General features: G+C 33.9%; 1 protein-coding gene across 2 annotated transcripts in view; it reads left to right on the top strand.

Moving 5' to 3' along the window:
- LRRC7 (leucine rich repeat containing 7) overlaps positions 1–26,543 on the top strand; it is a 496,743-nt gene that overhangs the window by 202,389 nt on the left and 267,811 nt on the right. For both annotated transcript variants that reach the window (XM_068963774.1, XM_068963773.1), the window contains exons 5-6: positions 10,556–10,645; positions 14,986–15,042. In XM_068963774.1, coding sequence (XP_068819875.1) covers positions 10,556–10,645; positions 14,986–15,042 — 147 coding nt within the window. The remainder of the gene's footprint in view (positions 1–10,555; positions 10,646–14,985; positions 15,043–26,543) is intronic.

The following is a 26,543-nucleotide window of genomic DNA, read 5'->3' as shown; positions in this document are numbered from 1 at the left end:
ATGATCAAAATTATCCAAGCCAGGCTAAAACAGAACATGAACTATGAAAATGCAAATGTTCAAGCTGGATTTAGAAAATGCAGAGGAACCAAATATCAAATTGCCAACATCCACTGGATCATCAAAAAAGCAGGAGAGTTCCAGACAGCCACTTCTGCTTTGTTGACTCTGCCAAAGCCTTTAATTGTGTGGACCACAACAAACTGTGGAAAATTCTGAAAGAGATGGGAATACCAGACCACCTGACCTGCCTCTTGAGAAACCTATATGCAGGTCAAGAAGCAACAGTTAGAACTGGACATGGAACAACAGACTGGTTCCCAATTGGGGAAGGAGTACATCACGGCTATTTATAGTCACCCTATTATTTAACTTATATGTAGAGTACATCATGAAAAATGCTGGTCTGGATGGAGCACAAACTGGAATCAAGTTTGCCTGGAGAAATAACAAACTGAGATATGCAAATGACACCATCCTTATGGAAGAAAGAGAAGAAGAACAAAAGAGCCTCTTGATGAAAGTAAAAGAGGAGAGTGAAAATGTTGACTTCAAACTCAACATTCAGAAAACTCAGGTCGTGGCATCCAGTCCCATCACTTCATGGGAAATAAATGGGGAAACAATAGGAACAGTGAGAGACTTTATTTGGGGGGGGGGGAGGGCAAAATCATTGCAGTTGGTGACTGCAGCAATGAAATTAAAAGATGCTGACTCCTTGGAAAGAAAGTTATGACCAACCTAGACAGCATATTAAAAAGCAGAGACATCAATTTGCCAACAAAAGTCCATCTAGTCAAAGCTATGGTTTTTCCAGTAGTCATGTATGGATGTGAGATTTGGACTATAAAGAAAGCTGAGCACCAAAGAATTGATGCTTTTGAACTGTGATGTTGGAGAAGACACTGGAGAGTCCCTTGGACTGCAAAGAGATCAAAGCAGTCAATTGTAAAGGAAATCAATCCTGAATATTCATTGGAAGGACTGATGCTGAAGCTGAAACCCAATACTTTGCCTGCTTGATGGGATGAACTGATTCATTAGAAAAGACCCTGATGCCGAGAAAGATTGAAGGCAGGAAGAGAAGAGGATGACAGAGGATGAGATATTGGATGGCATCACTGACTCGATGGACATGAGTTTGAGTAAGCTCCAGGAGTTGGTGATGGACAGGGAAGTCCAGCGTGCTGCAGACCATGGGGTCGCAAAGAGCTGGACATGACCTAGCAACTGAACTGAACTGAACTGGGTATGGAAGGTCTCCAGGAGTAAGAAATGGCACCACACTCAAGTATTCTTGCCAGAAAAATTCCATGGGCAGGGAAATCCAGCGGGCTACTTTCCATAGGGCTGCAGGTAGTCACACATGGCTAGGAACTAAGCAGCAACAAACTTCTAGAAGAGATCTTAGGGAACACCGTAGAAAATAGCCAATTTTGATATCTGTTTGGCTGAGAATTTTTGTTGTGAATAGATGTTGAGTTTTGTCAAAGTTTGTGTTTTGTTTTTTAAAATAATATCTATTGCCACAATGATATAAATAAACTTACCTGGTCATGAAATGTTATGCATTTTATACATGAATGCCACTGATTTGATAGTATCTTCTAAGGATTTTCCCATCTATATTCATGAGGCATATTAGCCTGAAATTTTTTTCTTATAATTTCTTTGTCTGCTTTTGGTATGAAGGTAAAACTGGCCTCATTAAAACAGCTGGGAAATGTCTTCTATTTCCTGTAAGAAATTGTATAGTCTTGGAATTATTTCTTCCCTAAATATTGATAGAATTTGCAAGTGGAACATTCAAGCCTGAGCTTTTCTTTATGGGAAAATTTAATTACAAATTTAATTTCCATAATACCTATCAGTTCAGTTCAGTCACTCAGTCATGTCCGACTCTTTGCGACCCCATGAATCGCAGCACGCCAGGCTCCCTATCCATCACCAACTCCCAGAGTTCACTCAGACTCACGTCCGTCGAGTCCGTGATGCCATCCAGCCATCTCATCCTCTGTCGTCCCCTTCTCCTCCTGCCCCCAATCCCTCCCAGCATCACAGTCTTTTCCAAAGAGTCAACTCTTCTCATGAGGTGGCCAAAGTACTGGAGTTTCAGCTTTAGCATCATTCCCTCCAAAGAAATCTCAGGGCTGCTCTCCTTCAGAATGGACTGGTTGGATCTCCTTGCAGTCAAAGGGACTCTCAAGAGTCTTCTCCAACACCACAGTTCGAAAGCATCAATTCTTCAGCGCTCAGCCTTCTTCACAGTCCAATTCTCACATCCATACATGACCACAGGAAAAACCATAGCCTTGACTAGACGGACCTTAGTCGGCAAAGTAATGTCTCTGCTTTTGAATATGCTATCCAAGTTTGTCATAACTTTTCTTCCAAGGAGTAAGCGTCTTTTAATTTCATGGCTGCAGTCACCATCTGCAGTGATTTTGGAACCCCCAAAAATAAAGTCTGACACTGTTTCCACTGTTTCCCCATCTATTTCCCATGAAGTGATGGGACCGGATGCCATGATCTTTGTTTTCTGAATGTTGAGCTTTAAGCCAACTTCTTCACTCTCCTCTTTCACTTTCATCAAGAGGCTTTTTAGTTCCTCTTCACTTTCGGCCATAAGGGTGGTGTCATCTGCATATCTGAGGTTATTGATATTTCTCCCGGCAATCTTGATTCCAGCTTGTGCTTCTTCCAGCCCAGCGTTTCTCATGATGTACTCTGCATATAAGTTAAATAAGCAGGATGACAATATACAGCCTTGATGCACTCCTTTTCCTATTTGGAACCAGTCTGTTGTTCCATGTCCAGTTCTAACTGTTGCTTCCTGGCCCCTGCATACAGATTTCTCAAGAAGCAGGTTAGGTGGTCTGGTATTCCCATCTCTTTCAGAATTCTCCACAGTTTATTGTGATCCACACAGTCAAAGGCTTTGGCATAGTCAGTAAACCAGAAGTGGATGTTTTTCTGGAACTCTCTTGCTTTTTCCATGATCCAGCGGATGTTGTCAATTTGATCTCTGGTTCCTCTGCCTTTTCTAAAACCAGCTTGAACATCAGGAAGTTCACGGTTCACATATTGCTGAAGCCTTGCTTGGAGAATTTTGAGCATTACTTTACTAGTGTCTGAGATGAGTGCAGTTGTGTGGTAGTTTGAGCATTCTTTGGCATTGCCTTTCTTTGGGGTTGGAATGAAAACTGACCTTTTCCAGTCCTGTGGCCACTGCTGAGTTTTCCAAACTTGCTGGCATATTGAGTGCAGCACTTTCACAGCATCATCTTTCAGGATTTGAAATAGCTCAACTGGAATTCCATCACCTCCACTAGCTTTGTTCATAGTAATGCTTTCTAAGGCCCACTTGACTTCACATTCCAGGATGTCTGGCTCTAGATGAGTGATCATACCATCGTGATTATCCAGGTCGTGAAGATCCTTTTTGTACAGTTCTTCTGTGTATTCTTGCCCATCTTCTTAATATCTTCTGCTTCTGTTAGGTCCACACCATTTCTGTCCTTTATCGAGCCCATCTTTGCATGAAATGTTCCCTCAGTATCTCTAATTTTCATGAAGAGATCTCTAGTCTTTCCCATTCTGTTGTTTGCCTCTATTTCTTTGCATTGATTGCTGAAGGCTTTCTTATCTCTTCTTGCTATTCTCTTCAACTCTGCATTCAGATGCTTATATCTTTCCTTTCTCCTTGGCTTTTCACTTCTCTTCTTTTCACAGCTATTTGTAAGGCCTCCCCAGACAGCCATTTTGCTTTTTTGCATTTCTTTTCCATGGGGATGGTCTTGATCCCTGTCTCTTGTACAATGTCACGAACCTCATTCCATAGTTCATCAGGCACTCTATCTATCAAATCTAGGACCTTAAATCTATTTCTCACTTCCACTGTATAATCATGAGGGATTTGATTTAGGTCATACCTGAATGGTCTCGCGGTTTTCCCTGCTTTCTTCAATTTCGGTCTGAATTTGGCAATAAGGAGTTCATGATCTGAGCCACAGTCAGCTCCTGGTCTTGTTTTTGTTTACTGTATAGAGCTTCTCCATCTTTGGCTGCAAAGAATATAATCAATCTGATTTCGGTGTTGACCATCTGGTGATATCTATGTGTAGAGTCTTCTCTTGTGTTGTTGGAAGAGGGTGTTTGCTATGACTAGTGCATTTTCTTGGCAGAACTCTATTAGTCTTTGCCCTGCTTCATTCTGCATTCCAAGGCCAAATTTGCCTGTTAGTCCAGATGTTTCTTGATTTCCTACTTTTGCATTCCAATCCCCTATAATGAAAAGGACATCTTTTTTGGGTGTTAGTTCTAAAAGGTCTTGTAGGTCTTTATAGAACCATTCAGCTTCTTCAGCGTTACTGATTGAGGCATAGATTTAGATTACTGTGATATTGAATGGTTTGCCTTGGAAACGAACAGAGATCATTCTGTCGTTTTTGAGATTGTATCCAAGTACTGCATTTTGGACTCTTTTGTTGGCCATGATGGCTACTCCATTTCTTCTGAGGGATTCCTGCCTGCAGTAGTAGATATAATGGTCTCCTGAGTTAAATTCACCCATTCCAGTCCATTTTAGGTCACTGATTCCTAGAATGTCGATGTTCACTTTTGACATCTCCTGTTTGACCACTTCCAATTTGCCTTTATTCATGGACCTGACATTCCAGGTTCCTATGCAATATTGCTCTTTACAGCATCGGACCTTGCTTCTATCACCAGTCACATCCACAGCTGGGTATCATTTTTGCTTTGGCTCCATCCCTTCATTCTTTCTGGAGTTATTTCTCCACTGACCTCCAGTATCATATTGGGCACCTACTGACCTGGGGAGTACCTCTTTCAGTATCCTATAATTTTGCCTTTTCATACTGTTTATGGGGTTCTCAAGGCAAGAATACTGAAGTGGCTTGCCATTCCCTTCTCCAGTGGACCACATCCTGTCAGACCTCTCCACCATGACCCGCCCGCCTTGGGTTGCCCCACGGGCATGGCTTAGTTTCATTGAGTTAGTAAGGCTGTGGTCCCAGTGTGATTAGATTGACTAGATTTCTGTGAATATGGTTTCAGTGTGTCTGCCCTCTGATGCCCTCTTGCAACACCTACCATCTTACTTGGGTTTCTCTTACCTTGGGCGTTAGTGTTATTCAAATTATCAACTTTTCTTTGAATCATTTCTGGTATTTTGTGTTTTTAGGGATATGTATATTTCATATGTTTTCAAACTCATGGCATCTTATTTTCTGTATTATTTTATTACTCCTTAAATCTATAAGGTCTCTAATGATGCTCTCTGCTTTGTGTCTTTTTTCTTTTTTATTTGATGAGTTATACTAGAGATTTATTAATTTGCTCTATTAAAACTAGATTGAGGTTTCATTTTTCTTTCCTGCTTTCTGTTTGTTTTCTTAGATACAAGAAATCTACATGGTAGTTAAGTCATGAAAACCCTAGAAAATGAAAGTTACAGTTTTAAGTGTTATATTGCTAGGTTTAGTTTTAGATGTGAACTCTATAGTATAGTCTGAATGCCTTAATCGAGTCAGTGGTGAAAATTATTACAGTAAAATTGAGAATAACAACTTCTCAAAAAGTTGAAGACCATCATTTACTGAGAACCTAGCATATCTCAGGCTTTTAGACACATTATTTCATTTTTGTCTTCACAGAAAATATGAAGTAGAAAAATAGTATCTACATTGTTTTTTACATATGGAAATACACAAGGATAGTATAAATTCCTGGATTCCTTTTATTATATTTCACAAATCCTAGGGAAACAGTTTGATTTTGGTTTAAATTAAAAGATACATTTTGAAAAAATTGAATATTCTTAATACTCAACAATAAGAAAATTGCTAATAAATTATAATACATCTTCCACATGGATATGAAGATTGTATATAGGGTGATTATATGTCTCTGCTCAGGTCTTCCCAGTTTATGTGTCATGATGTGGCATGATTGCTAATAGTTCCCTCTACAACTGAGCATCTGAACTGAACTGAACTGAACTGAAACTCTAAAAAATGTCCTAGTTTGACTGATAGATTATAATCACTCTGATTTACAGCAAAATTGAAAGATAATAACAAAGTAAAGGGAGAAATCATGATACAAGTTTGCAGTGATGTTAAAATAATTAATTGAAAATTAGATAAAAAATAAATGCATTAAATGAAAATAATAGTTAAAATGTTCTCTGATAATGTTATGTTAATTTTATAACTTTAAGGTTATAAATTATAATGTTTAGATGCAAAATGCCTTTCCAATTAGACCAGAAGATTTTACATTGGCTTCTTAATCACAACTTATAGCTCCTAAAATTTTAATTTGGTTTGACATTCTAATGGAGGTCAAATGCCTGTAATATGTTTTCATTAAACTTCTAAAGTAAACACATTTAAAAAAGAAAAATGTTGAAACAAGGATGTCTGCAGCCAATCTTAATTTGTCTATTCCAACAATAAATTTAGCACTAATAAAACTATTTAAATTAGTATTCTAGTTAATATTGAAAAATTAGAATAAAAGCAATAAAAACAAAAGTAATACTATCACTCCTATTTAGTGAGTCTTATGGAGCAGATAATCATTTAACTCTTTGAAGCAACTCTGAAAGTGGATATTAGTCTTATCATTTTACAAAAAAAAGGAAACTGAGTCTTACAAAGATTAAGTAATTTGTAAAAGTCACAGAGATGAATAATTGAAAGAACTGTGGTTCAGACTTAGATCTTCTAACATCAATGTCCATGTGCTCAAGCACTAAATATTTTGGGTGTCTGATTCTAGTATCATTTATTTATTATAATTTGAATATGCTACTTTTAATTTAAGCCATTAGTGAAATGAAAATGTTTCCTTAGAGAAATTATTTGTCAGTATATATATTTTTTAAATGCTTTGAATTTTAAAATTAATCTGTCCACTATGGAAAGCTACCAGTTACTCTAGCAACATGAAAGTATTTCATTAGATTTCACTTACTTAGTGTAAACTGTTGGATTCCATTGAATATCTTGGAGGAGGATAAAGACAGCCTGTAGTTTTCATCTTGTTTAAGTTTAACCTAGCTTGTTACAGAATATCTTCTTCCTCACAGGTTCTTGTGTGTTCCTCCAGAAATGGTGATTTTGACAAGTGAAACCATTAAAACTACAAAAACATACCATAAAGTTAATAATAAATAAAGTTGAATTTTTTTAGCAGATCTACTGACTATATATTTTTCAAATAATATGTTTTCAAAGTACAATACTAGGTCTTGAGGAGATTTTAAAAATTCCTTCTCAAAGAATGAAATTTAGCTCTGGAATAAAAAATTCTTAACTTTTGTGTAAACTTAATTGTCATAGCATTTTGCTAAATCTATAAATATAATGCTGTGGAGAAGGTAAGGAAGAAGGCATTAATTTTGAATCTCAGTGCAGAGTGACCACTCAACAAATTCTTGTTTAAATAAATTGAAATTTTAAAATGTGCATGCTATTAAGACATACTGTACAAATGTACCCCTTAATTCTGCATTTTTAAAAAGAAAGATTTGATATAAAATATCACCCCATCTCTGTTTATAAGCAGACTGAAAAAACTATCTTACATTCCATTCTGATTTTTCATATAACTTAGTTTTGGCAGCCAGTCTTGCAGTTGGAATCTGCCCAATGTAATCAATTCTTAAATCCTTAGAGAAGTGTTCTATGTAACAGCCAGATTTTCCTGCATCATAAACTTTCTCAGAGAGGTACCATAAAGAAATATATTTTTCAGCAAAAGAAGTAGTATAAAGTAATATCATTTAGTGCATACATGGGTAGAATAATAGACTAAGGTAAGCTGGGTTTTCCAAGCTGTCCTTATAACTAAAAAATTAGTATTTTTAAAGAATTTTTATTTACTAATAGTTATGATAATATTAATTTTTAGATCAAAAGTCTCAGCATTCTTCTCATTTTACACATATTAATCTTCTTTTTTGAGAAACCATAAATGATTTCTTTTCTTGAATGATTATAGGAACGAAAAGAACATCCAAGTAAAATAGTAGTTAAATTGAATTGTAATCTGTTGAACACCTGTGCCATTTTCATGAAAACTATTATACTACCAGGATATGAGCTCTAAAGTAGTTAAGGAAGAAAAACATAGAGAAAAACAAAGATTTCCAGTAGATTCTTTTTTACTTTTATAAGATAAAATGTATACCTATGAGTCAAGCATTAAATATCCTCTAAAACCTGTCCCCTACTGATACTCTCAAATATTAACTACTAATACTCTTATTCATAAAATATTCTCCCTAGAACCCATGTTCTCTTTGTAACCCATCTCAGGTGAATTTTTACCTCTTCATTGTGGCTCTGACTTTCCCCAACCTCCTTTCCCCTCTTCTCTGCTTTTATGAATCCTACCTCCCTTTGGAAGCAAATTTATGGAAGCATCCTCTAAGAAGTCGTATACAAACAATCGAGCTCCAAAATACAAAGTGAAGCAAGATGTTTGTAGCAAAAATAATCCATATAAGATCAGTGTCTTAAGAGTGTATAAACAATTCCTACTGAATCGATATAAAAATATTAATTGTGTTTAGTTTGGGTTCCTCAGAAGAAAAGTTTAGAAAAGAATTCAAGCAATATATTTAAAAAATGATATCAGGAAATATCAATTAAGGATATGTTATCAAGCTATTTACTAGTATGGACACTGGACCTTAAGCTTTCTGAGGAACTCTGGGAAAGAGTTTAAACACACATCACAGATTTGGGGGAGAGAGCTGAGGTATTTATACTCCTGCTAATCATTAGCTGAGAGCTTTTCATAAGGATATTAATCTCTTCTAACCATCAATATTATTTAAGTAATCTCTTGTACACCAGGATATATGTTCAAAAATAAATAGAATATATAATAGAAATACAGACAAAAACTAGAAACAACTGCAATGTTCAATTAGATGAAGAATGATTAATGAATTGTGATATATTCATACAATGGAATACCATGGTATGGTGATCAGTCATCTACATCTAAATGAATGAATTTGACTTAACTAATGAATTATTTAATAATGTGAATTATTATAAGTCCATAAAAACATTCATAGTATGATTTGATTGAGATAATATTAAAAAAACCAAACCACATGACTTTTTCTCAGGGATTGAAATAGGTGTAAAACTCCTTAAAAAACAGAAAAGTAACCATCATCTAGGAATTTGTGGAACAAATAGAAAGATGTAGTCAGGGAGGGACAGCCAGAGGGTTTTAAGGATACTGGTTCTATTTGTTAAATTATATTGTGGGTGTGCATATACTCTTTTATATACATAAAACATTTCATAATAAAAGATTGGTCAGAGGAAGAGAAACCATGGAGTGAAACTCAGATCTAGTGTTCCAGGAGTAGGAAGAAGAGCAGGGAAGTGGTATAGTAGAAGCCCAGAAGGAGAGCATAATCAGTGATGACAACTGTTGCTGGGCAGTGTGGGTTATGAAATAAAAGGAAGTTAATGAAATTGGAATTTAGAGGTCATCAGAGGCTTTGGCGAGTGCAGTATCAGGAATAGAGTTGGAGTAGATGTCAGAAAACAATGGCTTGAGAGAAGTAAAAAGTAGTCACTAGAGGCAGCTTTTTAAATAATTTTGTCAGTAAAAACAAGGAAGGTCATAGGTTATAATTTGAGGAGAAGGCATATTTGGACACTCTTTAAAAATATTCTGTGAAACAGTATAGTCTTGTCTAACGTGTAGAAAAAGGCATTAAAATGTTTAAATAGAAATTAAATTAATAAAAAGTCAATATCTTTTTAAGAAAAATCCTTGAGTTAAATCATTTTGGTAAAAATGATTTAAACATTTCAAATAATTACTTTATCTCACTGATAAGATTGTTCCCAAAGGATATTTTCTAAACTTTTAAATGACTCTTAAAGTCTTTAGAATTCTATTTATTATTTTAATATTCTTGTTCATTTTTAGTGTGCATGAATCAGGTCAGTTTGAATTATAATGCATGTATCTGTTGTGCCTGCATTAAGGAACTTATTAATTAAGGGACAAAACACTCTTTCCTTTCTCATTTTGGGCACCTTTAGCCATCAGTGTCGCAAACTCCACACAACTTCTAATGATTAAGTGAAAGAGTAGATAACCTTGCCTGACTATACATGTGAATTTTCTAATGAGAAGAATCACAAATTTGAAATTATAAAAGATAGCATACATCTTGAAATTTCCATAAAAATATCTCACTGGTGTGTATAATGCCAGGGTAACAGTAAGACATGATGCCGCTGACTTTGGCGGTGACATAAATCTCAGCATAGGAGAGCAGTGTGGAGGGGTGAATGCCATTTATTTTAATAACAGGCAAAATTTTCAAGCTGTAACAACATGCTCAATAAATTCTTCCATTACTGTGATACCAAAGGAGAGTTGAAAAATGTATTACACTTCTATTTTTTCTCCTTAGAGATATATATTTTTGTTCTGTTTCTATGGCAACATCTACGCAGTGACTAAACCTTTAACTCCTTTCTAGACTCCCTGATGGCTTCACGCAGCTTCTAAATCTGACCCAGCTCTACCTGAATGATGCCTTTCTTGAATTTCTTCCAGCCAATTTTGGAAGGTAAGGATAAGAACTTTAAATGATGCAGTTTTATTTCACTTTAGGTAAGTACTTAACCACCATCAGTAGGTGAGGCTTCAAAAGTGACCCCTGTAATTAAAGATACCCTCACTTTTATCCAATAAATGAGACCATGCCAATTAATGAAACATTTTTAAAAAATAAAGTAAAATTAGGTCTTTACATGTCATTAATAATCAGATTCCAAATGAATTAAAGACTTAAATATTAAAAAATAATATCAGAAATGATCTGGAAAAATATACATATGTATATTTTTGACACGGGTTAGATAATACTTTTATAGCATAGAAAAAAAGGAAAATACCATAAATGGATATATTTGAATACATACATGCCTTTAAATAAAATAATATTAGAAAATATTTTAAATATTAAGGTAATAAATAGGAAAATATTTCTACCATATATGCAAGGCAAATTAGATCCTTAACTTATAAAGAATTCTTTCAAAAGAGTATAAAGTTAAGATCTCATTAGAAAAAATGAGTAAATAACATGTGCAAGCAGTTCATAAGTGTACACGTTGAAAACACAAAAAATGTTTATCATCACAAATTATAAAATAATACAAATTAATATGTGAATAAAGGGCCTTTGTGCTCTAAGCATATCACAGAAATTGTAAAACTATTTAGAGTGTGAGGAAAAAGATAACTTCACACTGCTGATGAAATTGCAGAATGTCATGTACTCTGTGCAGGGCAGTGTGCTTTAAAAGATTTGAAAATATTTATAACCACTGCCTTTGTAATACGTTTCTAGAAATGTATCATCATATATCACACTAGGATTTATGGACAAAGATGTTTATGGTTATTTACAATATGAAAAATTTGGAAGCACACGTCCATCTAGGAGATTGCTTGAATATATTATGGTACATCCATATGACAATGTAGCAGTTTATAACCTTGACTAGAAACATATCTTTTAATTCCTATGATGTTATGTTTAAAGCTTATCATAACTATATATAAACCATGTTTCCCATATGAATATGAATATGCAGGAGATAAAATAATTTCCTTGGAAGGGAAATTATGGAAGGTTTTTATTTTCATCTTAAATTCTCAATATTTTCTAGGTGTTCTAGACTGAACATTTTTCATCTTTATTGAAATATAATTGATATATAGCACTGTATGAACTTAACGGTATACAACATAATAATGACAAATTTATCACAAAATGATTAGCACATTAAATTTAGTTGACATCTATTACTTTATATAATTATGAAAAAACGTTTCCTTGTGATGAAAAAATTTTTAGAATTTACTCTTAGGTACTTTGAGATACATTGGACACTATATAGCAGTATTAGCTATAGTAATCATGCTATGCATTACATCTCCAGTACATATTTATTTTATAAGCATAAAGTCATATCTTTTGACGACAATCAACCATTTCTCCTTCCCCTACCTCCACCTCTGATAACCACAAATCTGACCTCTTTTCTGTAGTTATTTTTTCTTCTTAGATTTCATATGTGAGATCATAGAGTGTTTGTCTTTCCCTGTCCAACTTATTTCACTCAGCATAATGCCCTTAAGGTCCGTTCATGTCATTACAAATGGCAGGATATTCTTCTTTTTATGACTGATATATTCCACACACACACAGGTTTTCTGTATCCATTCATGTGTCAATGGTAACTTTGTTTCCATATCAAGGCTAGTTTAAATATAAAAGATATAGCTTAAAAGTTAAGATATTTTAAGTTTTTTGTTAACTTTTTCTAAGTGATCATCTCAAATTTTTCAAATAACTGACTGACTTTACCTCAACCTCCTCCTCTGGGAAGAAGCTAATAAATGACATTAAGAAGAACTCAGTGAAATAATGAAGTCCTTTAACAGGTAGCAGCCTCTATTTGCATATAGAAATCACCTCAAAAGTTTTTTCCAAATTCTCTTACTTTTGTGGATCATGATTTCATAATATCTATGAATACCATACACTCAGACAGTTATGAAAATTCACAGATATTCACAAGAGCATATGCCTAGTCTCTAAATGAATTAATATTTCACCATTTGTTCATATAAAGTAGCTTTTCATTCTGGTACTGGCCACACCTACAAGTATACTTTTGGTTTATTAAATCATAAAATGTTTAATTATCTCCCTAAAATACATTATTTGCTTTAGCATTTTGTTAGTTCTCTTCACTAGTCCTAATACAAGGGAAGAAATCTGGGCAAATATATAACTTAATACCCAAACCACTTCGAATTAGATTTCAATTTTATGTAAATTATCTGCCACAAAATGCTCTATTTTATTATTGTAATCTAACAAGCTTTTGAACCTTCAGCTGGATAATTTGACAAAGAATGTTTAATATACTTTCTAAAACCTAAGATTTAGTACCCCTAAAGGCCAAATTAAGTCATAAAATGTTATTACTCTAGTACAGATACTAAGATTTTAGATATATAAATGTTTAAGAAATGTCTTTTACTAGTGATATCCCATGCTCTGAAGAACTGAGACAATTTGTTTCAAATACAGATTAAGAGTTATAAGATTAAAGTTAAATTGGAAACTTGATAGAACTCAAAACCAAAAGGAAACGGGAAGAGAACTAGTTGACTACCTAAAAGCACAGTAAATATGGGACACTGTAGGTTAAATAGTTCAAACAGTGAAATATTCCCACAGCGCTGAGAATTTGGATAAGTCATTTAATATTTGTCCTAAAATAACCACAGCTGAGTAAATTGTAAAGCTCGCTTATAGACATTAGCAGGCTTCCCTCGTTGTTCAGCTAGTAAAGAATCCACCTGCAATGCAGGACACCCTGGTTAGATTCCTGGGTTGAAAAGATCCCCTGGAGGAGGGCATAGCAACCCACTCCAGTATTTTTGCCTGAAGAATCCCCATGGACAGAGGAGTCTGGTGGGCTAGAGACCGCGGGGTCACAAAGAGTCGGACATAACTGAGCAACTAAGCACAGCACAAGATAGACATTAGTAACAACACTGCCCCACATTGCAAACATTAACAAGTAGTTAAGTGTGAAATGCATTCCTAATCACCCAAGTATTTTGCAAGCATCAGAAAATGTAAGCACCTCTCATCCATTTCACTTGATTTTCCCAACTCTAGTACTATCATAGGACAGATGATACGACAGGATTTTAAATGTGCATCTACTTGAAATGTTCACATCTCAGGCTCAGAGTCCATTAAATATGCTATATTATGCCATATATATGGCACTTTTCCCAGTATTTAATTAAAGGTAACAGTAACTGTTATGATCTTTGCACAGGTTGAAAAGAATTTCCAGATACAAGGCAGAATGACAGTAGAATAGAGTTTATTAGAGCAGGAGACGCTGTTAGAACAGAGAGCTGGCTCACCGAGAGCCAACTCCTTTCGTGGTTTAGTAGCCAATTTTTATAGTCTCAAGACAAAGAAAACTATTGCTGGAAGACTGGCATTAGGTGATTGGTTAGGGTGCTATAGGGTGAGTATGAAGGTGGATATTTTTACCTAATATGGGGTCAGGGAATTAGCCAGTTTAGATCAGAGGGGCTCATAGCAAAAGTCAGTGTCTGGAACTAGAGCTCAGTCAGTTCTGCAGATGACTTTGGTGTGGAGTTCCAGATCTGTGGCCTTGGTAACAAGACTTTACAACTATGACCTTGGTGTAGGGCTCCACAGGAATAAGTAACACTCACTAAAACTTACAGTGTGCCACGTATTATGTTTTACATGTATGATGACATCATTTAACATTCAAAACTATATAAATTTTGTACTATTATTACATACTCATTACAGATGAAGAAACTGGAGTTAGGAGGGGTTGATTAATTTGCCCAGTGTCATAGGGATAGAATACAAAGAGTCTGGATTTCACCCGGATATATCTGACCACAAAGCTCAAGCTTTTAACCACTATGCTTTATCACTTGCTTTAAAAGTCCATTTGTCATCTCTTGAGGGAAATTGTTACCATGTTTCAGTGAACTCAGTACTTAGTATTTAGTAAATATTCAATAATTTGAATGTATATGATTAAACAACAGTGAATGTATTTTTATAAAACAGAAAATTTAGATGATTAAGACAGTGATATCTTTGCAAGATTTTAGGAAAGTTTAGGAAAGTGGTATTTATCATTCTCCAATATTGATACAACCCTACTCATAATCAATTTACATAATTCTTAAAGATCTAAACCATGGTTTATAATGTTTGGACATTGTCATTTGATTGACACAGTAACAATTTGGTTTATCATAAAAATATTGTTTTATAGAGAAATATCAAGAAACAAATTTTTAAATTCATTTCTACAGACTTGCCAAATTGCGGATATTGGAGTTAAGAGAAAATCACTTGAAAACTCTACCAAAGTAAGTGACTGAGTATTTTTGAAATTTTTAATGGTGATTTTTCACTAGTAGGAAGAAAAAGGACTATTTTTATTTTAGCTATGTTTTGTCATTATGATTGAGTTAATTTTTCTACAATATTTTTCTAGGGGCAGAAAAGTACAGTATACTATAAGAGATTCATATTAAGTAAGAATGTATCCTGCCTTATAAAATTGTATAATTACAAGTAAAAATGGGAAGAATCCATTTAAGATTCTTGTCATAACTGAACATACGTACCAGGAAGTTACTGCCTTGAAACCTATGAAACTAACATTTCTATGACCCTCAAACAATCACCAGTTTCAAGTGCTTAACTTTTCAAGCTAATTTATGGATTGTGATAGTTTTCAAATAAAAAATATAAAAGATATTTCATAAAAATGAAGTTTTTCTAGAGATCCTATAGTGACTTGTCAGAAAATATGTATTTATACATTCTTCAAGCTGTACCTGTATATAATAGTCTATGTAAAATATGGTTTACATAAAAACACAAGATAGTTTTGTATAAAACAATCACCAAAATTTTATACAATGTTTAGTTTAATAGAATTGTTTGTTCCATCCTGTTTTGCCTTATTTATATCTAATAATAGAATGTGTGCTATGTAGAAAAAATATTTCTGAAAGTCAAAATTTATTTAAAGTGGGGATTATTTTTACTCAGATAAATTATTATGATTTGTATGTGTTACAGTTAAAATATTGAAAGTACTATCTTGCTGTTTCAACCCTCCTGCAGTGTTGCATAAAAACATTGAGTACAGTGATTAATTCTTCAAGCATGTCAGCAGGATTTAGTGACATTTCATCTGCTGAACCAAAACTTAATTTTATTTTCCTCTTTTTATATTCTTTCTCTATGCAAACTACACTGAATTTCATTGATTTTTTTTCAGACAATATAGCAATAAAATACTCTCAAATACATTTTGATACATAAATATGCATGAAAATTCTATCAATACAATATAAAACTTCCAATAATTATGTGAATTTCATTAAATATATGCACAGGATTAAACATCAGTTCATTCCTCCATAAGTGGTAGACAAGGGGAGAACATGAAAAGTAGGAGATGTCTCTGTATCTAGACACCCTGCCTTTTTGAGTGGTTTTTCGCTAAGCCAAAGCATTATACATAGGTTAATGGAAGGCACCTCTTCTATGTTGGGGGCACAAACAGAAATGTAAATATAATTGAGTGTTATTTATCCAGCATTAATCTACTGCAAATTCATTTCTATCCCCCATGTTTTCAATGTCTACATTTAAAGTAGAGTGGAAACAAGCTAAGTACAAGCTAAACTATGGTGAAACAGCAGTTGTTTCGTTCCTCTAAATATAAACATTTGAGTTACGGAGAAAATAATGATGGTGTAGAAAAGATCCCTTTCCCTTCTGCTCTTAAATAACAATTTTGACATAAAGTAATAAATAAATCTGACACAGGTTTTCAAATATGTATTTTTAAATATACATTTTAAATATAAATTAAAGCTTGACCATAGATTGTTAATACAGTCTTTATATGAGATAGGTGAGTGGACATTTCAGAGTAATGAATAACAATGCTCATAATTGGTACAAGGATATTCTGTAAATTGTGAGACTGAGTATCAGTTATCAAACAAAATTCAAGCAAGTAGAATAATAGGCATTTAACTTTGTCATTGAAAAAGTGCAAAGATGTAGAAATGAAACTGCGTCTTCTTGGTGGACTGTTTGCATTTGTACCATTAGTATAGCTGTTACAGTTTTTACATTTTAAAAATCTTCAGTTATTTTCAATCTAGTGTGCTTAATTTTTACTTTATAGACAAAAATAAACAGAACCAAGGACATGCATAATATATGGAGAACTTTATCTTATTTTGATGTCTACAAAAATTAGAGTTGCAAAAAGTTCTGTCTTGAAAAAAATTAACTGTGCTTTCAGTATGCTTTATCCATAGTGCTTTCTGATCACCAGTCTAGACCTCTAATGGGGAGATACATGAGAGCTTCCTACTGTCCTTTATTTTGCACTTCCAATGAAAATAAAGGAAGAGAGTTAGTTTTAGGAAGAAAGGTAATTTTTAAATAATTACTGCAAGAACAGATAAGTCAGGATTTCTTCATGGACACAAACATGATGTCAGGTCTTTAGCAGATCCTCAGTGGCTTTGTTCTTCTTTCTGTCTTAAAGTCCACATGTCTAACAAGGTATAAAAAATGTAAAAATATAGAGAATTAAAATATGACTTTTTAAAGTAAACTGATAGAGACATCTTGATATGTGCAGATTCTAGAACAAATTCTATTATTAATTTGAATTTAGCATTATAAATTTTTCCACACTGTTCCTTTATGATCACCCTTCTAGATATATCAATAAGTGAGAAAATTAAATTCCTCAGGTACACATTTGCTGAAAAATCATTGACACAATCACTTTTGATTATGCATACTAATTGAGGACATTGAACATCTGGAAAACCTCAATAACCATAAAGAAAAAAAACTTTAAATTCAATGATAATATTTTTCCTCATAGCAGAGTTATCCTCTTAATTATAATTTTGAAGAGTCCAAAAATGAGTACGTTCCCATTTTGTAGCTTTTGCACTAGCTATTTTCTTTGGAATTCTCTTACCTCAAATCTTTGCAGGTTAGATCTTCCTTAGGATTCCTATCTTTCTTCAAATGGTGCCTCCTCAGAGGCTTTTCCTGATCACATCATACAATGTTGCTCTCTCAGTGCCTTTATATCATCTCACTATTACATTTGATTTTCTCACTTGTGGCTCTCTGAATTGTATTGACTCCATTTGCTTGGAAATGAACTCCTCAGGAGAACATTAAATTCTGTTAAGAAAAAGGTATTTTTCTGTTTTGTCATTGCTGAATCTCCAGTGCCTAAAACAATGCCCAGTGCATAGGGAGCACTTAATGAATAAACTAGAAAGCTGATATATAGATTCACAGAGAGAAATACTTGTCATATGACCTGGACATTTTATGTCACTTGTATTTTTTCCCATAGAAAAGTATATGAGATACCAAATATTAAAATGAGTCTTTGAAGAGCATCAAGAAAGCAAAAAAGGATAAATGGTTAATGAGTTCTCAATGGCTGATAGGTGAGCCTTGAATTTTAAACCTACACACACACACACACACACACTGCTTCAGGTGGTTTCAAGTTACATAGAACAGGCAAGGCATGACAAGGGAAGAAAATAATTTCAAATTAAGGCATTAATATTTATAACAACTAAAGAATATCCAAAAGTAGTGTAACTTATTTTTTTATTTTGTCATTAAAAAGTGATACATTTAGCGAAGAAACATCTGTCAAGATAAAAACAAGAAATAAGACAATTCTTTTAAATGAAATTTAAGAACCATTTCCATGAAAGTAATTTAACAGCATACAAATGGTCCCTAATAATGGTGAGTTTTATCCTTAAACAGAAATTTTCCATTTTATGAGAATTTTTCTAAAACCTTAAAGCTAAAATATGGCCTATCCATTGATAAATTTTTATGACTATGACTGTTTCAGCTTGAGCTAAAATATGATGTTGTATAAATGTGTCTGTGATAATGACAAAAATATGAAATAGTTTGAAGAAAAGGAAACACGATTTAAGTCAATATTCATTTTATTTTTGCCCTGCCACTTGAGTACATAAGGCATAAAGTGTAATTCCTTGGTCTGTGGTCATAATACAGCAACTAAGAGAGGAATATTTCAAACATGTTCCAGTAGAATTGCTGGGGCAATATCAATAAATAAGTAAACCCTGGTAAACAAATCCAGAAAAGGAAAAATGAATGAATTTGATGGATAAGAATCTTTAAGAGTTTTGGAGAAAGGGATTCCGGTTAGGGAAATGATGTCTGAACATCATAGGGACTTTAGACCCTAGACTCCTCTGTGAAGCTGACAAAAGCAATGAGATCCAGATGCGTATTAATTGTGTAAGCCAAATTGTCTCTATTTTCAACATATTCATGGCCCATTGTGAGTTTTCACATTTTTGTTTTTACCTAGAAGCACATTATTTGGCACTTATATAAAATAAGCCATACCAAAATACCTAGTATACTATGACAGAGCACCAAAAAGGGGGCCCTCTTTGAATGGATTATTTTAATTGTGTAACTTCGTCTAGTATATTCACTCAAAAGATAATATTTTGCTGAGCAAATTTTCCTTGGAGTTGTTAAAATAATCATTCTATTTCACTATCATCTGTGACATTTTTTGAACTCTCCATAGAAAAATCTCATTAGGGAAAAATTGAAAAGAAAACTTTGCCAAGTACAAGCATGAATGATGCTTTGAAACTACTAGAATATATACACTTGAAAACTAATAAACGATGCATCTATTATTTACATCACTTTATTCCTTGAGCACCATTGCTTTTATTAAGTATTTCCTCCACCTAAAAGAAAAGGTTCAGAAACTCTATTGTGAATGCCTAAAGACACACTCATATATTTACAGAAGGTGCAGAAACATTGGACCTTATCTGTACATACTCGAGGAAAAATTATAAATTGAATTATAAATATAAATTGAAACAAGACACTAGATCATGAAAGTGGAGAAAAGATTGACAGAATGTTTCAGATTGAAGAAGAGTAAAGAGACATTATAACTAAAAGCAGTGACTCTGAATTGATGCTTTTGCTATTAAAAACAAATCAACACTATTGAGGCTCTTGGCAAAACAAGGGCAAAACTTGCATGGGGTCTGAGAATTAAATAGTAACAATGTATCAGTGTTAATTTCCTGATTTGGATGATTGTGTTTTGGTTTATTAGGAAAATGTTCTAAATTATAGGAAATATACACCAAAGTATTGGGAAATGATGGTGCACCAGTTCTGAATTTACTATCAAGTAGTTCAGAAAAGTTATTTGTATGATACTTTGAATTTTTTTGTAAGTTTTTGTATTGTTTCTACATTAAAAAAATCATTTTAAAAAACTATTTTCAAGGAAGCTCTTTAAAAATTAAAAAAGTCACTATCAACACAGAAAATTATCAGTTTCATGTCTGAAATATTTGCAGTTATAGTGTGCAAGGGAAGAGTATGTATTTATGTACTAAAATGCTTAACTATTCATAAAAATAAAAATTTCAGTGATAAACATTTTACATATATGAATATATATGTGCTTTTTCCTAACCTGAATGGCAATAAACTCTCCATATTCATAATTTTCACTCAAATTTCTATTTATTTGCAAATTACATTTTTAATTTTCATATAAATTCATTTATTCTTTTAAAATAAGATTACTCTTTAGTCAGACTTACAAAAATGTAATGTATTTGACACATTTTCTTTTTAAAAGCCTTTTTTCCTTTGTTATTTATTTCCCACCAGTTATCATTGTCAGCATAATGAAGAAAAATCCATAAAATAATATGTATTCTGAACTGGGCAGGTGTGACTAAGTCATATTCTAGTCTTATTTCAGTGTCCTATTAATGAATTTATCTCATTTGGCTTCACCCTACTAGTTGCTACAATGAAATACATCAATAGGTTCCTTGGGGCTATTGTAACGAAAAAAAAATTTATATTCAGGCACAGCTTACAGAATAGCTTTTTGATGTTTTTATTAACTGGTTTTGTGACAATAATACATAATTGGATACAATGTGTTTTTATAATTGTATTACCTTATACTTTTACCAATTAGTATCAATTTATAAGGCTTGATGTTTTGTTAAACCCATGGTACCATCCCATTCTGGGTTACTTTTATCAAAAGTGACAGTGTAACAAGCGCCTAATCAAGGATAACCATGGTACTCCCCTCGGGTTTTAGAGAATTGCACTTAGAATTAGGACTTTTTTTACTTCTTATCACACGGTCTTATATTTTAAATTCAACTGAAATAAGTGATAATTATGACATTTAAGATTTTAAAACATTCTATAAATTATAATGCATCCTAACAATGTAATTATTTTATATTCCCTTTGAAAATATCAAACATACACTTTCAGATGTGCTTCCCTCCAGTGGGCTCAGCAGTAAGAATCTGCCTACCATGCAGGAGCCTCAGGAGACGTGGTTTCTATCCCTGGGTTGGGAAGATCCCCTGGAGGAGGGCATGGCAACCCACTCCAGTATTCTTTTCAGGAGAATCCCATGAGCAGAGGAGCCTGGCAGGCTACAGTCCATAGGGTCTCAAAGAGACGGACACGCCTGAAGCGACTTAACAGGGCACAGCACACTTTCTGACAATTCACAAGAGTGTGAGCTGTCTGTCTTGTGAGCTAATTATATTTCTTTTTAGCCTTATATTTTCAGCATAAGATAAGACTGAGAGTATTATGGTTAGGAAATGTTGTGTCAAGTCCAGCGAGGAGCTAGTGGAAGGGCACAAAAGCCACATAAAACCATGGGATCAAGTCGCTGTTTTCAGAGACTTCAAATCAATAGCCACTCTGATCCCTGATGATTAAATTTACCAAAAGATTGAAAACTGCCTGATATAATAGCAAGGTTAAAAGTGCTATGACTTCAGTTTCATAAGATCTCAAGACTTAGACTCTCATGGAACAATTAGCTTGAACCTTGTTTTATTTTAGCTGAGAAGAGCCAGAATGTACTTAAAAGAGGATTTGCTTTGCAGGCAAACTTGGATTTGTATTCAGGCCCTTGCTTCTTGTTTATGAATTATTTAACTTCTCTGAACTTCAGTGTCATTATTTTAAAAGAATATTGGGTGGTCATTGCCTTCTTTAAACTGTGGAATATTCTTTGGGTGATTAGACAGCTTAAGAGGGTTTAAGTAAAGATTGGAATGAATTAAATATTTTTTCTTTTTATCTCAAAAAATATCTTTATTAGAAAAGAAACAGAAGGTATTTTTGTATTTTCTGTAATATTTAAATCTTTAAAATAGTGTTTAATGCTAATATGTCTTTTGTATTCTTCAAATAGTACTGTAACAAGAATTTGTATAAATGATTGTCTCTCAGTCTCAGTAAAGTATATAAAAAGTTTAAATATCTACCAATCAATTCTTAACGACTGTTTTCTAAGATTTGAAGTTTCTTTGGGTGAAATGAACTCAGATAAGACATGATAAAAAATAAATAGAAACTCTTTGTTGTTCTTGCTCAGTTGCTCAGTCATGTCTAACTCTTTGTGACCCCATGGACTGCAACATGCCAGACCCCCCTGTCCTTCACCATCTCCTGTATTTTGCTCAAACTCACGCCCATTGAGTCGGTAATGCCATCCAACTGTCTGGCCCTCTGTCATCCCCTTCTTTTCCTGCCTTCTATCTTAGAACCAAAAGGAACATACCCACCATTTGCAGATTTGCAAATTCAGACAATTTAATGTGGATGATTGCTCTCCCCTTTATGAAAAAATGTAGTGTCTTTATTAAAGATATATTCTGAACTGTACATTAGTATTGATCTTGGTCTCAGAGTCTTGGCCCAGAAAAATATACAAAGACACAAAGGACCTAGCTAACAGATTTACTCCTGTGGTTTCAGATATGGTGCATTGCAAACATCTATCTGATTTCCAATTCCATTTTCCAATAGCCGGATCTCAGATGGAATGTTCACCACATATCAAAATTGAAATCATCTTCATACCTCTTTGCTCACCACTCCAAGCAAAACCAAACCAAACAGAAATTCCAGGCATCTTATTATATACTCTTTAGTGACAGTACCATCCACCTAATTACAAAAATCAGAAGTCTCAATACTATTTTCCTCTCCTACTACCCACAAATGCACTTATGTCCATCAACTTATGTCACTCTTCTCTTTCTTCTATCATTGCCCTACTTGTGATCTTTAATATTACTCATCTTAACCACCAAATACTCATCCTTCATCCTATCTCTCCCACTGGAATCCATCTCCTTATTATTGTCAGAGCTTCTTATTAAAATACACCATGACATACGTCAATGTAAAAGCTCATGGTGACTACCCACAGCTTGCAGAAGACAAACATGTCCAGACCCTACATAACTGGGAGCCAACATTTCCAGTGTCATCATCTTTCAATATTCACTGTCCCACAGGGAATCTCAGATGAAAACAGTTTACAATGCACCTTTGTATCTCCAAGCATCTTTCTTGGAATCTTCCCTTTTTCTCTCTGAAAAACTCTAAATCATCCCTTAATTTTCCCATCACTTGTCCTGTGAAATTAGCCATGAATTCTGCATTCATTCTGGTAGCCTAAAAAATCTGCTAGAGTTTTTTCATGGCTAAATTTTCACAGGAATTTTGATCTGATTATAGTCTGACTCAGAATTCTAATAAGCTTCATTTTGTGGGAAACTTTTTGTCATCTTAAATATGTTATTTGAAGCCCCAACTCTACAGTCCAACTCTCAAGGAAGCAACTGCTGAGCAGTATGCTTTTCACTTCCCAGTTACTAACTTTGGGATGACAGGCTCAGCAACAGTGGACATGCAACAGGAATTGGTAAAATGATTTTCACTAGGGTCCTCCTCTAGTTTTTTGGAAAGTGCAGGGGAAAAAAAAAAAAAACCTGATTGCTGGGAAATATGCTTTATTCCAGCATTTTAAAAGATTTCCCTGCCACCCATGTTTTGATTTTCACTTTTAAGAAGGACTCATGATGAGTAAACAACAAACTATTACTGATAATTGGCTCAATAGGACACATGAAAACAAGTGAAATATATCTAACTTCCAGAGATTTCCTGCTTTCTTCATGTCTCCACTTTTCTCTCTACTCAGGTTGGGGTTAATTCAGGTCTTTCAATATGCAAAATACATCCTAAAAAAACTTGATGTTCTGCTGAACAGACGCAAGGGAAATATTTCTAAATTGCTATAGTTTTCCACAGTTTCTATGACATTTAAAATCAGCGCCTGAGCAATATTAAAAATAAAAATTCACAGAATATATTAACTCCCTGACATTAATTTCCTCAGATGTATATTTTATACTGCCTTTTAGTAACACAAGATTTTATTTGCCCTTTTATGGCTTTTAAAAATTGTGAATTCTTCCTTGCCAAACTTCCTATTTCATTACGTTTAGTTTTACATTTATGCTCAAAATGATACCAAAATTTACCTAGCTATATTATGTTTCTATTCATTTTCTTTTGTAGTTAAATTTATTTCAGTATATTAAAAGGACTTCTGTTAACCTGTAGTACAACATAACACAGTAACTTTTCTAGTCATAAAGTAAATACTGTATAATTTTATAAGTAAGATTAAAAATAAAATTAATCAGATTAAAGCACTATGATTCCTACCAAGCTTTAGATGTTCATTTATGATTGTTCTAAAACAATGGGGTAGAAAAAGCACCAAATGGAGTGGTTAAAAAGTAAAAATAACACACTCTCTATTAAGACATGTTCAGTTGCAACTTAGATAAATAAATTATGTGATTTAATTACATTAAAGCTATTGACTCTTCTGATTTAGTAAAACATTTCTAAATTAAATAGATTTCTGGAGGCAAAAGCTTTATTTTGATTAAATATTTCATGATATTTTCAAACGCAAAAACATTGCTTATACTAAATAGACTCTTAAAGGCATCTCTTTAAATATTAAATTCAACTTAGTAGAAATAATTTTAAAATACACTTACTTTAATTTTATAAGAGAAAGATCTCATAACTACGGATTTTAAGAGAGAATATAGTTTTAAATCTTTGACTTTCCATTGATTTTACAATAACATCCAAACCACTAAACTTAATTAGAGTTTAAGACCATTCATAGTCTGACTCCCTAAGTTCTCTCCAGTTACTCCCCTAAATATAACATGCAAGTGTGTGCCTCTGTACATTTGGCAATAAATTCTCAGTTCATATGATGAATGTCAGTTTAAAAATAACTTTTAGTATATACCTAGCATGTGTCAGACACTATTCTACATGTTAGAAGATATGACAATATGACAATGAACTATAATGATGGATTCTCTTTTATTCAAAACCCACAACTATTCAAGTGTAGTTGAGGCAGACAGACAACAAACACATAAATAAATAAGTGACTGAGACAAGCAACTGCTATAAAGAAAACAGGATGACAGTATAGTGGTTGAGTTTGGAGTAGTTGTTTAGTTGGTTAATGGTTTTCTGGATTTTTAAAATTCTTTTTTGGCCAGCCTGGTCAGAAGAGACCTTTGCGAAAACATGGCCTTTGCATGACTTAAATGATGAGAGTAATACAAAGTTCTAGAGGGACAGCAAAAACAACAAGGAACAGCAGGAGTATAAACATTTGTGATGGGAGCAAAGCCTGACGTGGCAGGAGCAAAAAGGCCAGTGTAGCCAGAACATAATGAACACTAAGTGGAGAGGCAGGTTGGGCAAAATGATGAAGTGTCTTGTGAGCCATGTTTGGAAATTAGGATATAGTCTAACTATAATGAAATTCATTTGAAGATTTGAGCAAGAATGATGTTTGATTTCATCAAAGCTTTACAAAGATCTGTCTGGCCACTTCACAGTGAAGGGGTTCTAGTGAACAAAACTGAAAGGACATCAATCAGGAGGTGACCGTGATAATGCAGATAAGAAATTATGGTAGGATAGTACTCTGGAGATGGTTAAGTGGTCAGATTTGGGATCCATTTGGAGGTGGAACCTTGCTGATGAAAAGAATTTGTGGTGAGAGGAATAGATAAGGATATAAGAAGAAATTAAAGAGAATTTCCAAAGATTACATTTGACTAACAAGATGGCTGGTAGCATAATTTCCTCATATGGAAAAAAACTGAAGAACAGATGCAGGAATTATAAGTTTGATCTTAGCAATGAAAAAATGGAGATGCCTAAGTGTAGGCATTTGAATAAATGATATGCTCAGGAATATAGAGATATAAATATAAGAGTTATCGCTCTATAGATGATATTTAAAAATAAGAGATTGGTCGAGGTAGCCAGTTGAGAGTATAAATAGAGAAGAGATGAGAACCCAGAGTAAGTCTAGGAGACTTTAATATTTGTAGTTTAAGTATGGAAGAGAGGATCCTACAGAAGCCCCTCAGGATGAATAACCAGAGAGTTAAGAAGGAAACCAATTGCAGGAAGAATGAAAGAGGAAGGGAGGAGTCAATTGTATCAAATGCTAGTTGGAGATCAAGTATGATGGGAACAGAAAACTGAGCAAGATCTAGGGCATTGATGGGAGCTTGAAAAGAGCTATTTCAGTAATGCATTATCTGTTCTCTCATTGGAGTGGCTGAGCAAAGAGCAGAGATTAGCAAAAGAGGAGAACAAGTACAGAGGGTTCCTTCAAGGAGTTTAGGTGCAGAATGAACAGCAAAAAGGTAGCATTAACTGCATAGGGGTATGGTGTTAGGAAAACTGGGATGACCCAGAGGGATGGGATGGGGAGGGAGGTGGGAGGGGGACTCAGGATGGGGAACACATGTACACTCATGGCGGATTCAAGTCAAGGTATGGCAAAACCAATACA

This window comes from Capricornis sumatraensis, chromosome 2, assembly GCF_032405125.1.
Source record: "Capricornis sumatraensis isolate serow.1 chromosome 2, serow.2, whole genome shotgun sequence".
NCBI classification, from domain to species: Eukaryota; Metazoa; Chordata; class Mammalia; order Artiodactyla; family Bovidae; genus Capricornis; species Capricornis sumatraensis.
The sequence above is the reverse complement of the archived record's forward strand: the minus strand, read 5'-3'. Positions and strand labels throughout refer to the sequence as shown.